This window comes from Triticum aestivum, chromosome 1B, assembly GCF_018294505.1.
Source record: "Triticum aestivum cultivar Chinese Spring chromosome 1B, IWGSC CS RefSeq v2.1, whole genome shotgun sequence".
NCBI lineage: Eukaryota > Viridiplantae > Streptophyta > Magnoliopsida > Poales > Poaceae > Triticum > Triticum aestivum.
In genome coordinates this window covers 498,212,308-498,229,653 of record NC_057795.1, presented here as the reverse complement: position 1 = coordinate 498,229,653, position 17,346 = coordinate 498,212,308, and the positions used below count along the sequence as shown (strand labels likewise).

At 44.0% G+C, this 17,346-nt stretch overlaps 1 protein-coding gene across 1 annotated transcript; it reads right to left on the bottom strand.

Annotated features, from left to right (window-relative positions):
- Positions 1–901: 901 nt before the first annotated feature.
- Positions 902–2,417, bottom strand: LOC123093247 (myb-like protein J). The gene is made up of 3 exons (XM_044515157.1): positions 2,230–2,417; positions 1,955–2,097; positions 902–1,243 (listed from the first exon to the last, which is right to left on the bottom strand). Exons 1-3 carry the CDS (start codon positions 2,407–2,409, stop codon positions 1,024–1,026), a joined length of 543 nt encoding a protein of 180 aa, XP_044371092.1. The 5' UTR covers positions 2,410–2,417; the 3' UTR covers positions 902–1,023.
- Between the last annotated feature and the right edge of the window lie 14,929 nt (positions 2,418–17,346).

Here is a 17,346-nt window from a genome sequence, read left to right as displayed (position 1 = left end):
ATTTCATTCATGTAAATATAGAGATTGATATGGACATCCACAATTCCACTATCGGCTATTAATCGAAGGAGTTTCATTCATATCTATGATTTACAGAACCTACGGGTTCACAATCTTAAGGTAATCATGATCTTTTGAGTGTTAGTAGGACAAGATTATGGAGGATTTATTTGTGGAATTGTTTCATTAATATTCGGAATAGTTCCAAGAGGAACCAGAAGTATTTCGGGGTCACCCGAAGGGTTTCACAGTTTATGGGGTAATACCGGGTATTATTGATAATTAATATATAGGTGGAAAATGTTGTCGGTGATGTCAAATTATATATAAAAGTCTCTAGTAATTGTTAGAAGGTTTTATATCTAATTAATAATCAACTGGCCATAAATGGCCAAGAGGTGGAAGGTAACTTGGGCCACAAGGGCCCAAGAGGAGTTGGTGCCCCCCTTCCCTTGTGTGTGTGTGTGGGGGGGGGGGGGCGAATCCATGTGCGGGAGGAGTTGCATCCTATTTACTCTAATTTATATCCTTTGAGTATGAAGAACCAAACCAAAATGCATAATTGATGTCTAGGAGCGTAAAAAAACTGAATTGAACAACGGACTATAATACCAAGAAACTATAAAATAAAAGGATGCTTCAAATGTGAAATTTTTTTAAGCCACTTGTGTCATTTAAATATGACTAGGTGTCCCTAAAATTTATATTGCCAATGAATGTAGTAAGTAGTTAACACAGTGGACATCTATTAGAGTAAAAAACACATATTGTATTGATACCACATAAAGTTTAACTCCAATATTCATATAAAGATAGTAAATAGTAACACACAATATGGTCGACTCTCCCATTATAGTAACCGAGACATATTCTCTTCAACAAATTACTATTTTTTGGAGGCTTTGTCCTTGAGAATGGTACTAGAACTGAGCGATCTTATTCAGGCTGAGGACTTGGCTTAATGCTGATTTTCATGCAGAAACTTTGGTTCTAGTTATCAGCATCATCAAAGATGAGAGATCATTAGGCACTAGAGTTATTTATGATTGTCCATGGTTTGACAATTTTGAGCTCTAGGTCGTTGATGCTGTAGCGTTGCCTTTCCAATGCTCCTTTCTTTATCCTCCTGAAGTACTTCTGTGCGTGGCTTGAAACCTGCACGGGAGTCTTGGTGGTGACAAAGTGTGTGGATATTTCCTTCCATTTTCCACGCCCATAGGCACCCAATCCTTGGAGAAAGAGCCTTGCATAACCATGTTAGATATGAAAATAAGTTAGTTTATTGAAAGAGCTACACACTATTCATTCATTAGTAGAGGTAGCTTGTACCTAATAAACATAGTTTTTAGATATGTGTAGACACATAAATAGATATTTTTCACATAAAAATTAAAATTAGTAAATGAAATAGTTTGATACGTGAAACATACAAATATTTTCATATAGAAACATATGCACTCACTCTAACCATGTCAATGACAACTGTTTGATTATATGATTCTAGGATTTAATACATGAAAGCAAATGAGTGAACATGAGTAAGCATTGAATAATTACTATGGCCATACTGATGTCTAATAGTCATATCATGTTTATACTTGCAATTATAACATATTTTAGCAAGACAAACTATTGAATCATGCTATCCATTTAGGAAAATACCAATTCCATTAACTTTATAGGGAAGCTGAACAATCTAGTAAAAGATTATAGAATCAACTGAAAGTACCATTTTTAAACATAAACTTGATAGGACAAATAAAAGGATGAACACAAGTTGACTAAAAAAATTATAATTCCCATAAATGTGAAACCAAAGCATTTAATTTTTATATTTAGAAGTACAACGGAAAAAACATCCCATCTCATAAGTCAATTCTGGGACTATTCTTCATAAATTAGTTTGATTGTAGGAATTTGATGACAAAGGAGGAAGTATGCAAAAATCAATTACATATGTTCATCGTCGGTCCAATACTTTCTGGCGCTTGGTACGATCATCGATTGACGGATGGACATCCCATTCTCTGGCACCTTCACCTTGTTCCCCACTGGCACCGTCACCTTCTTGCCTTCCTCCATGACTCGTATATCCTCCTATGGAGAAAAAACACAAATTGGTGTCATTTATGGCGAGTTGTGACCTCCTACTCCTTTGGACCATTCAATTCCTCTCTTAACACTGCATCATAGGCATATCCACTACAAGATAAACACACAAATACATACCTGTTGCATAGTCTCACAAGGCCACCATAGGCGGAGCTCCAAACTGTCAGGCTTCTTGTTCTTGTCGTGATTGACACCATTGTAGCTACGGTCGTTGTTGTTGAACCCAGTGATGACTGGCTCTTGGTCCTCTACCTCGACTGTCGCCTTCATGGCAGACCAAGGAGAGTTGGGTGCCATAACAGAAGGGAAAGTGTGGACTCTAAATGTATGTATGGGAGGGCGAGGGAGAAGAGCAATGTATTTGTACCATGTCGATATGGGATCCAACTGTCCATGTAAAGCAGATTAATTGGAATAAATTTTCAGGTTATGTCGTATCCGATCTTTCCTAATAAATTCAAGCATATAGATATTGGATATGCAGCAATAACAAAAGTACATCATACTTATTCGTCATTTCTTAGTTTATCAAAATATGTAGTCAAATAATGTCGCCTTTTGTAATAATGCGTGCGTCATTGCTACCCAATTGTTGTATGTCGACTTCTGTATTGAATGTAGTCTACATTAATGCTTTCTTTATGGTTGTAGGTGCCGGCTTGGAAAGTCATCAGTACACTCGGTAGGGTGGTAAGTGTGACCGGAAGTACCAGAACAGAGCATGTACACACAATTTATCAAGGTTTGGGCCTCTAGCGATGAGTAATACCCCGCGTCGTACTTTGTGTTTGTATTCATGGTGGATATACCTCATGCTAGGGATTACAATGGGGGGAACTATTGCTTCTGAGAGTTTGGGTCTACCTGGGTTGATGGATCTAAGAGCCCCCATAGCCCTCACCTTACATGTACGGTACGCGCTAGGGTTTTACATGAGGTAGATCCAATCTTGACCTCCACCATGCTGACTTGGGGGCCAAGTATGTGTCGTGGGAACAGATCTGAAAGTAGAGAATGGGGGTACGTATGAGAGGGCAGAGTCTAGCTATGGTGTGGTTGTACACTAGGATTTACGAGTTCAGGACCCTCTCGGAATAGGAGACCCAACGTCTCGGTGCCGCAGGAGCTTTCTTATAGTGTGTGATGTGTTATAGAGGTTGCGAACCCTTGTGTAGGAGCAGAGGGGTGGCTTATATAGAGTCTTATGTCCCCTCGTGAATGCCTCATTACCCAAGGGTTAAATGGAGAAGTAAAGGGTGCGAGCTTTACTCATAACGTCTGTATTTGATGCCCTTTATGGTGACGAACTGATTGCTCGAACATTGCCATCCGAGGGTGGCTCTAGGTCTTCTGCCTTTGAGTGACGCTTGGTACTCCGAGTGATTAGGGGCGGTCAAGTGGTGGAGAAGTTTTCGAGTGGATCATGTGTTCGAGTGACTTGTACGTTGCAGTCATTCCAGTCGGTGCCTCCTTTCTAACTTTGTAGGTCTTCGATTCTTGTATGTAATACCCTTGGGTAGGGCATGTAGGTCAGCCTGGGACCCTACCCTAGGTACATGTCCTCGTCATTAGCCCCCGAATGGATCAGGGTTTGAGTGAAAAGGATTGGTGCGGGTTCTGGCTAGACTCAGTGCCTCGGAGGCACTTTAGAGCCCTGCAGACACCCACGTTACTTTAATTCATTGTCAATTGCCCTGATCGATTCTGTCTTGATGTGTGACCGAGTGATCCCGAACATTGGGTCGGACCCGAACGAACAAGGGGATCTTCCAACGCAATTGGTCGTTCTGTCAAGCCCGGATTCCACGGGATTCAAAAATTTGGAGAAGCGCGGGAATCGGCAACGATGCTGTAAGTGGGGCAAGTGGGGAGGGGATCCTCAATTTTTGCTCCACCTTTATCACCATGTACTGCGCCTTCTCCGCTCAACGATATGCACCGGGATCTCGTGGGCCTAGTTGCCGGCGACTCAGATGCGCTGCTATAAGAGGCGACGTAACCGAAGAGTGAAACAGTACCCTCCTTTTCCTCCTTTTCGCTCATCTCTCCTCCTATTCCGCCACCGCATTGTGCGGATCCGCTCAACGCCGATGACCACCAAGGAGATGGTGAAGGACAAGACAATGGAACTGGAGAGTGCGAAGAAGGCAACCAAGCGGAAGAAGGCACCAAGCTCTCGGGCCGCGCCACCGCCGGGCTGGATCCTGGGCGACTGGCTGCCATCGACGGTCACGTCCGAGGACCTCGACGAGCTCACCGCTAATGGCCTACTGGTCCCAGGCTCCTGGAGGCTGCCCAAGGAAGGAGAGGTCGAGCCCGTGCCGCGGCCTAAAGAGCGGGTTCTCCTACTCACCCATGTGGAGAGAGGTTTCTCCCTGCCCCCTCGTCCATTTTTTCACGGGTTCCTTAATTTCTTTAGCGCCCAGCTTCATCATCTTCCCCCGAACACCATTTCGTATCTTGATACCTTCGTTTCCATGTGTGAAATGTCTTGGCTTTTCATCCCCACTGGGGGTTGTTGAAGCATATCTTCACATGTCGTTCTTAGTCGGTCAAGAAAGCGAATCCGAGTGACGAAAGGATCCATGTGGTTCAGCTGTGTGGTGGTCTAGGTGTCCAGATGAGAGGCAGGAGCGCATTCCCCTCCATGATCTGTCCTGAGTCCATTAGAGGTTGGCAATCGACCTGGTTTTACTTCAGTGACATTCCATCCTCTGGTTCGTCGACTGGACTTCCTCCTTACACATCAGCAAGGATCAACGCTCCCCGCTCACTGATCCTGGCCGAGGAGGACAAAGCTGAAGTAGCAGTCTTGGTAGAATTTGTAGTCAAGTTAATCCGAGGCGGAGTGACAGGCTTGGATCTGTTGGAGGTATTCCTCAGTCGGTGGATTCAGCGTCTGCAAGCACGCGACTATCCTATGTGGTTGTATACAGGTCCAGACGACTCCACTCGGACCCACCCAGACGAGGTCAAGGATGAAACCGTGAAACAGTGGCTTAGCAGCATCACCGGGGCTCACGACAACCCTCATGGATCCAGGTGGATCTTGCCCTTCAATGCCGAGCACCTACTAGGGGAGGTGAGGCATGGCTCCATCGAATATTTTATCTTTTGTTTCCAATATCCGACTGGATTGATGAACCGACTGAATCTGATTTTTGTACTTCACAGGAATTCATGAAGATGTTTTCACCTGTGCCAAACAGAGAATAGCTTGCAGAAGGTGCTAAGAGTGAAGGTGGGAGTGCTGGAGGGAGCTATGCTGAAGATATTGAGGATAACAGTGACGACTCAAAGGACTGCGAAGAAGTCAAATATCCTCGCGCTCCGAGCATCATACCAAAGCGAACCAGGATCTGACTGTCAGCCAGGGCAAGGCCTCGACGTCGAGTGTCAGGAACTCAAAGCATACTCGGACGACGACTCTGGATCCAATTGAGAAGACTGCGAAGCAGCTTAAGGTTGCTCCACCGAAGCCTTGAAAGGCTCTACCCAGAATAAAGGTCACCGTGCCTATTGCCTCAACGTGAGTGTTCTTTCCATCTTCCTTGTTGTTGCATATCTTCATTGTTTTATTGACCGAGTGAGATTTGTATGCCAGAGCTGCTACTTCTGTGACATCGCCCATGCAGATTGATAAGGAACATCCAGAGATGGATACTGCAGACGCAGCCACTTCCCGACCAGGTATGACCAGTTTTCACTTTGTTCTGTCTCACTGGTCATTTAAATGGTCGATTGAGTTGTTGTTGTCGAATGACTGCAGAGCCAACAGACATCATCCACCTTGCGGACGAGGACGAAGACGAGCCTCAGAAGGACACAGGAGGAGAGGGTAGAACCTCGACCGTCTCCCGCAGCTTCACTAGGAGAGTGCCGTCGGGCCAAACGTCTCATGTGCCGCCTGTAGCTATATCTCAGGAGCAAGGTGGTTCGTCTTGGGCTGGTGCTATCTCTGCCACTCCTTGGTCGTCTGCTTCACCTTTGGTCTTGTCTGCTTTGGGACCGACTGGTCAACCTCAAGTGTTGATCCCTCTGGCTGCGTCACCGACTCTTCCGCCTAATGTGTTCACTCTGCATTATGTTCCTGAAGACCAAGCTGGGGCCAGCAAAAAAGCCATGATTTAGGCTAATCTGATGATGGAACGTCCGAAGGAGACATATGAAGCCAGCAAACTGGCTTATGATGCCAGTGCAGCTCTTCAGGCGAATGTTTGAGTAAGTGTGATTGTAAGTTGATTTCTGATTGGGTTTTTTCCTCTCCATCTTGATTCTATACACCCACCGGGTGTTTTTGACCTATGACGTCAGTACTCATTTGTTCGTAGTTTTTCACTCGGACCAATCAGGCTGAGGCCGAGTGGAAATGGATCCAGTGGGGGCACACTGAGTGTACCCACACCCACTGGGTGTAGTCCCCGAGATCGCCGTCGAATGTTCGATTCGGCAGGGGTCTTAGAATATGTTTACTTGTAGCTCTTCACTCGGACCAGCCAGGCTGAGGCCGAGTGGAAATGGATCCAGTGGGGGCATGCTGAGTGCACCCACTGGGTGTTGTCCCCGAGACCGCCATCGAATGTCCGATTCGGCAGGGGTCTTAGAATATTTTGCTTGTAGCTCTCACTCGGACCGGTAGTGGAAATTGATCCAGTGGGGGCACGCTGAGTGCAACCACTTGGTGTAGTCCCCAAGACCGCTGTCGAGTGTTTGATTCGATGGGGGTCTGAGAATTTGTTATCAACTGTATTTGTTCTTCTCCACTCAGAAGTAGAGAAACATTTTGGAATCTTTCCTTGTCACCGATTGAATTGTTTTTTTGTTGATTTCAGAAAACCTACGAGCTCGGGAACCAATATGTTGCTTTGGAGAAGGAGAAGATCCAGCTCCAACTGGATCTGGAACTGGAGAAAAGGAACCTGGCTCACGCCAAGGCGGAAGTGAAGACCATGGGAGGTAATTCTCGTCTACTGCGTTAACCGTTGCCCTTCCTTTCCGTCCTTTGAACCGAGTAGTTTTACTCGAATAGATGTGCATAATGAGAAGCGTCAGCTTCAAGCATGACTCGGGAATGTTGTTTGTTTAGACAAAATGAAGCAGGCTCTAGAAGGATAAAGCACTCGCGGGGGCGCAGAAGGTGGCTAAGGAGAAGGCCGAGGCCGCTGAGGCAAAGCTAGCCTCAGTCGGAAAGTTGGAAGATGAAAATGTATCTTTGAAGACTGTTGTTGAAGAAGAGAAGAAGGAGGCCGCCGAGCTGGCCAAGAAAATTGAGGATCAGGCGAGTGCCTTTGAGTTAGAGAAGACAGCTTTGAACGATAAGGTGGACCAGCTCACCTAGAGGAGGGACGCATTGGAGAAGTATTTGGGAGGCTTTGTGAAGAAGATGTACGGCATGCTTGAAGGTAGCTCTCTTTGCTCTAGTGAATGTCTGTGAACCTCGAAAGCAGTGGCATAACCAATATTTCCTTTCCTCTTCGTACAGAATTCTGTTAGAACTTTGAGCTGGAGACTAATCGGATCGAGACGGACCTGGATCCCACCAAGCCACTCGTCAAGGACGCAGTGGCTCTGAACATGCTGCGACTTGAAGCTTGTCTCAATGATGTCCAGGGGTACATTACTCGTCCGAGGGCCACGATGGCAAAGATAGGCAAATAATTATTGTCGGAGGATACACTCCAGATTGATCTTGAGTCAATGATGACTCGACTCAATGAGATCACGGCCGAGTGCAAGCGTGGAAGAAATCTGCCGCCTGCTGAGAGGCTGATGTGGCACTTTGGATATCATCATAATTATTCGATCTTCTATCAATTGCCCAACAATAATTTGTTTACCCATCGTGTGCTATTTTCTCAAGAGAAGCCACTAGTGAAATCTACGGCCCCCAGGTCTATTTTCCTGTCATATACTTTCAGATCTACGTTGCTATTTGCCTTTTTCTTTATTTGCATGTTTTATTTTTAGATCTATATTATCAAAAACCCAAAAATACCTTGCTGAATTTTATTTGTCGTTATTCTGGCATTTACCAATCATTTGCCCGAGAGGGATTGACAACCCTTCTTACACGTCAGGTTGCCACTATTTGTTCTTTGTGTGTAGGTACCGTTTACATATCCTAGCTTGGTCCTCCTACTGGATTGATACCTTGGTTTCATAACTGAGGGAAATACCTATCGTAGATGTGCTGCATCATCCCTTCCTCTTTGGGGAAATATCAACATAGTTTCTAGCCGCATCAGGGGGCGGGGAAGGTGGGGATCGGGTGGGGGATGGGCTGGGAGAGTGGTCCGGGTCGGTGCTTTTTCCGCTACCGTTCAAGAGTTCGGGAGGATCTCCATGGCGCTATATAGGGGCGTTATGGTCAGAATAGTTATTCTGATCTTGGGATCATAATAATGTCACTAATATATATACAACCGGTCTATTCTGCTAATATTAGCAGAAGTTATTCTGATAACACTTCCGCACTGCACGCTCAACGCGATGGCACTGCATCCCTATCAAACGAGCACTGCAATGTCACCAGAAAAAATGACATACATTTTTTCGGCATTGTTTTCGCTCCAGTTTCTAAACCGTTTGTCGGAACGAGGCGTATAATATATCATTGGATAGCTATGGAAAATGCGCAGTCTCGTCATGTTGAACACTTTTCGAAATTCATCGCGGTTTAAGAGCAGTTTCAAAAACAGTGCGCGCATGACGGGACGCAGCGAGCGTATTTTCGCGATTTTTTCTAAACCGCACATCGGAATGAAGCAAATGATACGGAGTTGGAAAGATTTCGTCGAGCCGCATCTTTTTAATATCTATTATTTTTACTAATTTGTTACGGTTTAAGAGCAGTTTAAAATTTAGTAAATCACGGAATTCTGTTTTTTTGAATTTTTTACAATTTTCGTACTGTTTTCGCTCCAGTTTTTGAACCGTTTCTCAAAACGAGGCATATGATTCGCCGTTGGAAAGCTATGGACGAGGCACAACTTTCATGTGTTGAAATGTTTTTGAGATTCCTTACGGTTTTTAGTTAATTTTGAAAATCATGCGGTGACGACCTTTTTTTGTGAAATTTTTACAAACCGCTGATCGGAATGATCCAAATCATACGCCGTTGGAAAGATATCGATGGGATGCAACTTTTTTATGTAGAACACTCTCTCTAATTCCTTGCAGTTTAAGAGCAGTTTTGATTTTACCGAAAAACGGACACTCTGTTTTTCGCAAGACCAAAATCGTCGTGTGTACTGCATCGGACAGAAGAACACACTGCTTTCATACTAAAAACCGCACTGCATCAGACGGGCAAACGAACTTCTTAATTTTTTGTTGTCGGACGTAAACTTTTCTCGCATAAGTTTATGTTGTTTTTTTAAATCTTTTTTGAACAAGAGTGGGCCGCAACACTCCCAAAAATGAACCGCAACACTACCAAAAGTGAACCTCATGAGTTTTTGTTATCTTTTTTTCATACTTATTAATTTTTTACGCGCATTGACCAAGCGAGTGAACTACATCTAATATAGAAGCGAGCTTATTTAGAGATGTTTTTGTTTTGTGTTTACCAAGTGGACATCAGAGAAGTTTTATAGCAAACCGTGTCAGAGAACAAAGTGAGCTTCAAAAGATACACATCTATCTGATTGTTATACACAGCTCCACACAGAATCTGCACTCTCTACCATCCAAACGACGGTAAAGAATTGCAGCTTTTACAATGAGCTAATGAGTGCAGTTTTTAACAACAACAAAATTAAGTAATGGGGCATCCAATGGAACTAAATCACTTCATCTTTCCTACAAAATTGAGTAAAATGAACCTCAATAGCAAACCATAGCAGACTTCATTTGCACTTTCTTTTATCTTCAGAAATCACAAAAATCAGTGAAGTGCAGAAGAGCACTGCCGAACCACATGGCACGCCCAGCCGTACTGCACAGTGGAGGCCAGCAGCACGCTATACCGCGGGCACACGCATTTTAGAAACATGCATACATCTCCACGAGCAGAACAAAATAGCTACACCCAGCTTATTGCACAGCAGTGACCGAGCCAAATTGCACCACATGGCATTCCTAGTTTTTATATTGAAGTGCAGTTTTCAATATTATTTTTTGAGTAACAGGGTATCAGGGCATTGAACCGAAATGCACTACCTATCCTTAGGAAAATACAAAAAACAATGAACCTCATATATTCTGTTTTTCCCAGATTTGCAGTCCATGCAAAGACATTTTATCTGGCAAAAAATTAAAAAAAAGTATTGCACTTTTGTGCACAAACCGAGCTGCACTGGTGGGCCACCAGGGACTGCAACGCTCCATGCAGAGCACCTCCTCTCTCCCTCCGACGATCTACAAAGGGCAGTGCACCTCCTCTCTCCCTCCGGCAATCAGCAAAGGGCAGTGTGTCCAACCACATAGGAAGCGGCCGCTGGCACATGCACCTTAAGACTACATGGAGCCTTCGAAACTGGGTATTAGCAAGATCATTTGTGTGTCATTTTGTGAGTTTTTTTCAAACATTTCAGCCGCAGGGTGCGGCCAGAGGCATGGGCCTTGTTGGTATTTTAATTACAGAAAATGCATATAGAGTACGGAAATAACGAAAGTCAGTGTGTCACCTTGGCGTGCTCTCACGACCCCATGGAATTTTTTTGGTAAAGTTTGGCACAAGTTTTGATGCGCGCACCTTCGAAACCGGAGCATCTCACGAGAAGGATCATAGTTTCCATAAGGAGACTCGGCATTTCAGACTCTGATCATCGGTGAGTTCATCATTCCGCCACAAAAAAATATTCATGGTAAACAATCACCGATATACCCTAGGTTTGATTTGCTGGCGCATTTTAGGGCTCGTCTGCTATATTTAAGCCATTTTTGCACTTACCTAGCATTTAGTGCATATAAAATCAAAACCCTACTACAACTACATGTGGGTGTTAGTTAGAAAAGAATGTGTACAAATCATTTGTGTGTCGCTTTGCGAGTTTTCATCCATTGTCCGAGAAGCGAGAAGTTTCAAACATTTCGACTGCGAGGTGCGGCCACAGGCGTAGGCCTAGTTGGTACTTTAATTACAGGAAATTCAGATGGAGTCCGGACATCATGAAAATTGGTGTGTGACCGTGGTGTGCTCTCATGAACCCGTGGAAAAAATTTGGTAAAATTTGGCACAAGTTTTGATGATCGCTCCTTGGAAACCGGAGCATCTCACAAGAAGGACCATGGTTTCCAAAAGGAGACGTGTCAATTCAAACTCCAGTGGCCGGTGACCTCATCGTTTTGGCGTCATAAAAATTTCCATGGTATGCAATCACCATTATACCACGGGTTTGACTTTCTTGCGCATTTCAGGTATTGTTTACTATATTTAAGACATTTTTGAATTTATCATGCATTTTGTGCATATAAATCAAATCCCAACCGCAACTGCATGTGCTGATGAAAGGGATGAGGATTGCCGTTCGGTCTGGGAGCATCCAATGGTGCAGACGTACGGTCGGTGGGGTTTGGGTTCTGACCAATCAGAACACATGACTCAGATCGTGTACGCGGTTTGGTCGGCACACGGCTTTCATGAATGAACTGTGCGCTATTCGCAAACCAGGTTGCATATCTTCTATTCATACATACTGGAGTGGGATCAATTGAGTATGCGACCTCTACGGTATAATACTAATAAACAGTTCAAATTCATTGCCTGAGCTGACATCATATCAAGGTCAACATATTAACGGTTCTTACATTAACAGAAGACCGGGCATAACTCAATAATTCAGTACACGCGACAGTTCTAAATTGAACGAATTAAGTTGCAGGTTAGGCATAAAAACTATTCTTATGGCTTAATTCCCATGTATATGGGGGAACTGGGATCATTAGGTTGACGCCGAATGAACTTAGGTTTTCTGATGATTTTACGCTTCTCTGTTTGGAATGTGCGTGATCCCTTGGCTGGCAACTCAGTAAATTCATCGTACTCGTCCTCATCAACAACATCCTTGACGCCCAGTACCCTCCTCTTCCCATGCATCACTACATGGCAGTTCTTATGACAGGGGTCTTTCACATAGAAAATCTGGGTAGCATCGCTGGCAAGAATGAATGGGTCCGCGTGTTATGCCATCGTTGTCTTGTTAACACAGGTCTTCCTACAATCATCAACCTTTACCTGACTAAGAGGGATCCATGTGCACCTGAATAATGCCACCTTAACTTTCACATAGTAAAGCTCCCAAATCTCTTTGATGGTTCCATAGTATACCCTTTTATCAGCTTCATCTACAGTCATGCATTCTATTCAAACAAAGTTGTTCTGATATGAGGTCTTCTCATCACATTCCTCAGTGTAGAACGTGTAGCCATTTATGACATACCATTGGTACATCAACACCATGGGTGATGGATTTTGCACCAACCACATTGCAATCTCATCCAGGATCCTTGTGCCAAACGATTCTTCAGCCATCTGGCGTAGTCCTTATTGTGCTCCTTCGTCTCGACATCTAATGGATACACCATTGGTAAGAAGCTTTGGCATATCTTTGCCAAGTGTTTTCAGCATAAGCACTGAGAACTGGGTTGTTAAGCAGTACCGTCAAATGGGATTTGTCGGCCAATTCACTGGGTTTGGCCTTTTGTGAGCTAGCAAGGACCGTCTTACCTTTTAGCCTTCCCTCGTGGCGAGAGAGGGGCAAACATATAGGTCTTTGTTTCACGTATTCGGTGCAAAACTCAACCACCTCCTCCACAGTATAACCTTGTAGGATGCTTGTCTCTGGATGGCTTCCATTCCAATAATAGCACTTCAGTATTCCCATGAATTGCTCGAAGGGATACATGTTGCAAAGAAACACAGGACCACAATACTTTATCTCATCGACAAGTTGCACAATGAGATGGACCATGACATCAAAGAATGATGGTGGAAAAAACATCTCTAGGCTAGACAATATTCTTGCAATATCCTCTTGCATATAATCCAACTCTTCAGGATCTACAACTTTCTGCCATAGTTTGTTGAAGAAATCATAGAGGTCAATGAGTGTGTTTCTTATATCTGTGTCCATCAGATTCTTGATAGCCACCGAGAGGATTTGTGTCAAAATTACGTGGCAATCGTGTGACTTCATGTGTCCCAACTTCATTTTACTTGAGCTCACATCCACGAGACTTCTGATGTTTGCGGAGTAGGAAGAGGGTGTCTTAACTGACAACAAATAGTTGAAGAACTCTCTTGCTTCTTTTGTACTGAAATTGTAACTCTGGCAAGCATGGAGGAATTTGTTATCATCTCTGCTTCACTCTTGCGTTTTGATTGATCACCAAGCATATCAAGTTGTGCACCATCACCATCCTTTGTTTTACCTTTAATATTGAGCAGAGTACCAAGGATGCTTTCACGTACATTTTTCTCTATGTGCTTGACATCGATGCAGTGACGTACACGTAGAATTTCCCAGTAAGGTATTTCCCAGAACACTGAATTCTTCTTAAACACTTGATCCCTAGGTGTTTGTTTCACCGTCAAAGCGTGGTTCTTGCCAAGCTCAACATTAATTTTTTTAGCCATGTTGTGGACCCCTCCCCAGCATAAGGTCTTGGGCCCAAACCTACCTCTGTCATACCATCAAATTCAGCTTTCATCTTTCAGTATGGGTGATATTTCCGTAAGAACCTACAATGACGCAAATACACGGTTTTGTGCAAGTTGGGAAGTAATCTGCTAGCTGTCCTAACCATGCAGGTGACACACCCTACATCTCCCTTTGTTTTCTGCCCCGACGTGTTGCCTAATGCCGGCATATCTTGAATGGTGTGCAGCAGCATCGCATGTAGATCAAAAAACTCCTTTTTGTAAGCATCATAACATTTTACAGCAGGATTTTCTACCCACTATGTCAACGGTTCTTCTACCAGTAGCTGAAAATAAATTTCGATGTCATTTACAGGTTGCTTCGGGCCTTGGATAGTCATTGACATCATGATGTATTTTTTCTTCATACACAACCAAGGAGCAAGGTTATATATGCACAGAAGCACCAGACATGTTGTGTTTGGTGCTCATATCACCAAAAGGATTCATCCCATCAGTACACTCCCCGAGCCTTATAATTCTAGGATCCTTAACAAAGTCTTCAAACTTGTTGTCGATTAATTCCCACTGAGCCCCATCTTTCGGGTGCCTGATGCATTTATTTGCAGTTCACTCATCATGATGCCAGTGCAACCTCTTTGCCTCTCTAGGGTTTGCAAACAAACGCCTCAACCTTGGAATTAAAGGCAAGTACCAAACAACCTTGAACGGTATTCCTACCTTGACCTCGTTGTCCAATTTGTACTTGTCCTTTGCTCTCCCGCGCATGCTTGCATGTGGGACATGCACGCAAATCTTTGTACTCACCATGGTACAATATACAATCATTCACACAAGAGTGTATCTTCTATACTTCAAGTTCCAATGGGCAAACAATTCTCTTTTCTCTGTTCGTGCTTTTGGGGAGCACATTATCTTCTGGAAGAATTTCCTTGAAAAGACCTAACAACTCTGTGAAGCCTTGTTTGATAGACCATTTACTGCTTTAAATCTGAGAAGCACCAGTGTTGCACTCAACTTGGAATATTTCTTTTTGCAACCTAGATACGAATATTTCTTGGAGTCCGCATCAATGGTTCGCAGATCTTTGTACCCAATCATATATTTTTTGGGGCCCTTGAAATCTGCAATCATAGCAGCAAAATCTGGCATATCAAGCTCGTCGTCGTCGCCTGTGTCGTCATCTTGGTTTTCCAGTGTGGTTTTCAGCTTTTTGATGTTCCATTGGTAGCTTGATGCCTCCGCCCCGATGTTACATTCAACATCCATGTAACTCTGACCGGGGTTTGGCATCTCGCAGCCCTGGGTAAATTCATCCATGACATGCTCTTCACCGTGTTTGGACAACGTGTATATCCATCCATGTATCCCCGAGTGACTAAGTTGAACTCGACAGTTGTAACTTTATGTGACTCTGTATTGGCACAACAACTGCAAGGACACATGATGTAATCCTCATTACCAATTATCTTGTTTGTACTTTCAGCCAAATTGATGACCTCCGTCACGCCACTGATAAAATCTGAGCTTCTCCAATTCTTCATCCATTCAGATCGTTCCATCTCCACCACATGAAGGGTAATTAAAAACAAAACAACAATATTAATACACAGATTAACTAATGCCCAAAGATGCTTGCATAAATCACTTTCATTTTCATAATTACTGAGGGTGCTCCATATTGTTATCCGGCTGTGCGATCACAAAAAATAATGGCCAGCCAATTTACACACAAAATACCTTAGTTAAGCCACTCAACGAAAAGAATACCTTAATTAATTAGCCGCACGCCGACCACCACCCAGGAGACACAGAAGCGTGGTTCTATAGCATGCCGAGACAACAGGGTCGAGGAGCAAAGCTTAGTGGGGCTACCACCTAAAGTTCAACCTCCACTATCCCACCATCGACCACGAAGGATGTGCTCCAATCACGCCACTGCCAACCTTGATGGTTGAGCTCCTCCTATCTCCGGCCGCAGACCAAGGATTGACCTCCTATGACACCGCCACCGCCCACCGACCAAGGATTAGCCTCTTATCTGCTAGCCGCTTCCTCAGCCGCCGCCGCCATCTCTATCTTCAGAGCGGCTGTTTTTATTTTTTGACGGGTATCCGTAGAGCGGTTGTTTACCCTAAGTATTACTATAACTCAATTATTGCCCATATGTACAGGGTAGTACATCACATACGGTTATGTCATGACAACCGTGTCTCACCTGCGTTGTCTTCTCACACAGTCTGGTGCGGAAATCATGTGTGGAGTTGTAATACCTAACACAAACGACATGTATAAACCGTGTGCCATATACAACATAGTGCGATAAGTAGTTCCTGATTGTTAGCATATCCCCACGGTTTCCCCATTTCCCCAAATCCCTAGATAGCCTCCAAATTCCCTCGCGGGGCACTGACATTGGGGGAATACGGACGAGTGGTGCTAATGTTTCAGTGCAGCTGCTCCTGCTCGTATCGCCTCTCTCTGCAGCGCCGCCAGGACGATGGTCACCGCCGAGCACTTGCCTAAGGTCATCAGAAGGCCGGTGTACTGCGGATCGAATGGCCCTGTCAGGTTCAAATCTATCCTGATCTTTTTAGCATGTCCAAAGTAGCTCCTTGTTGAATCCATCCTGAATGACCCCCCCCCCTAGGCAAGTGATCAGCCGCCGAATCCGGAGTATGACTCCAGACTCCCACAACATGAGTTCGACTCCGAGTTTTGGGCCACTGAGATGTACCAAAAGGTGAGTTGTGTGCATGGGCACACTCCCACTAGACATGTATGCATAGAGGGATTAGACATTGGCACACGGTTTATCAAATGCCCCTTAGAGGTTAGTGCTAAGTTCATCATTTTAGTTGAGTTAATGCCACCGCTCATGTTGAATACTATTTAACATTGGCAGGGATATGAGGCTTGTGCCTTTGTTAACTGTCTGGATGAAGAATCGCAGGGCAGGGTGATGTCAGCTAGAACTACGTCGGTATTTCCCCAAAGAGGAAGGGATGATGCAGCACAGCGACAGTAGGTACTTCCCTCAGTGATGAGACCAAGGTTATCGAACGAGTAGGATAACCATGCAACACAACGTAAACAGCTCCTGCACACAAATAACAAATGCTCGCAACCCGATGTGTTAAAGGTGTTGTCAATCCCTTTCGGGTAACATCACTAGAAATTGGCACAGAGACGGGAGAAACTTGTAATAGATTGGATAAATAGATCGCAAATAAAATAAAGCGCAGCCAAGTATTTTTTGTATTTTTGGTTTAATAGATCTGAAAATAAAAGCAAATAAAATAGATTGTGAAGGCAAATATATTAAAGAAGAGACCCGGGGGGCCGTAGGTTTCAGTAGTGGCTTCTCGAGAAAAATATCAAACGGTGGGAAAACAATTACTGTTGGGCAATTGATAAAACTTCAAATAATCATGAAGATATCCAGGCAATGATCATTATATAGGCATCACGTCCAAGATTAGTAGACCGACTCCTGCTTGCATCTACTACTATTACTCCACACATCGACCGCTATCCAGCATGCATCTAGTGTATTAAGTTCATGGAAAATAGAGTAATGCAATAAGAACAATGACATGATGTAGACAAGATCTATTTATGTAGAAATAGAC

Coding starts and splice junctions, on each gene's coding strand:
- LOC123093247 (XM_044515157.1), bottom strand. CDS start 2,409: ATGGCACCCAACTCTCCTTGGTCTGCCATGAAGGCGACAGTCGAGGTA. Junction 2,098..2,229: donor CTTGTGAGACTATGCAACAG/GTATGTATTTGT, acceptor TTTTCTCCATAG/GAGGATATACGAGTCATGGA. Junction 1,244..1,954: donor TGGACCGACGATGAACATAT/GTAATTGATTTT, acceptor TGGTTATGCAAG/GCTCTTTCTCCAAGGATTGG.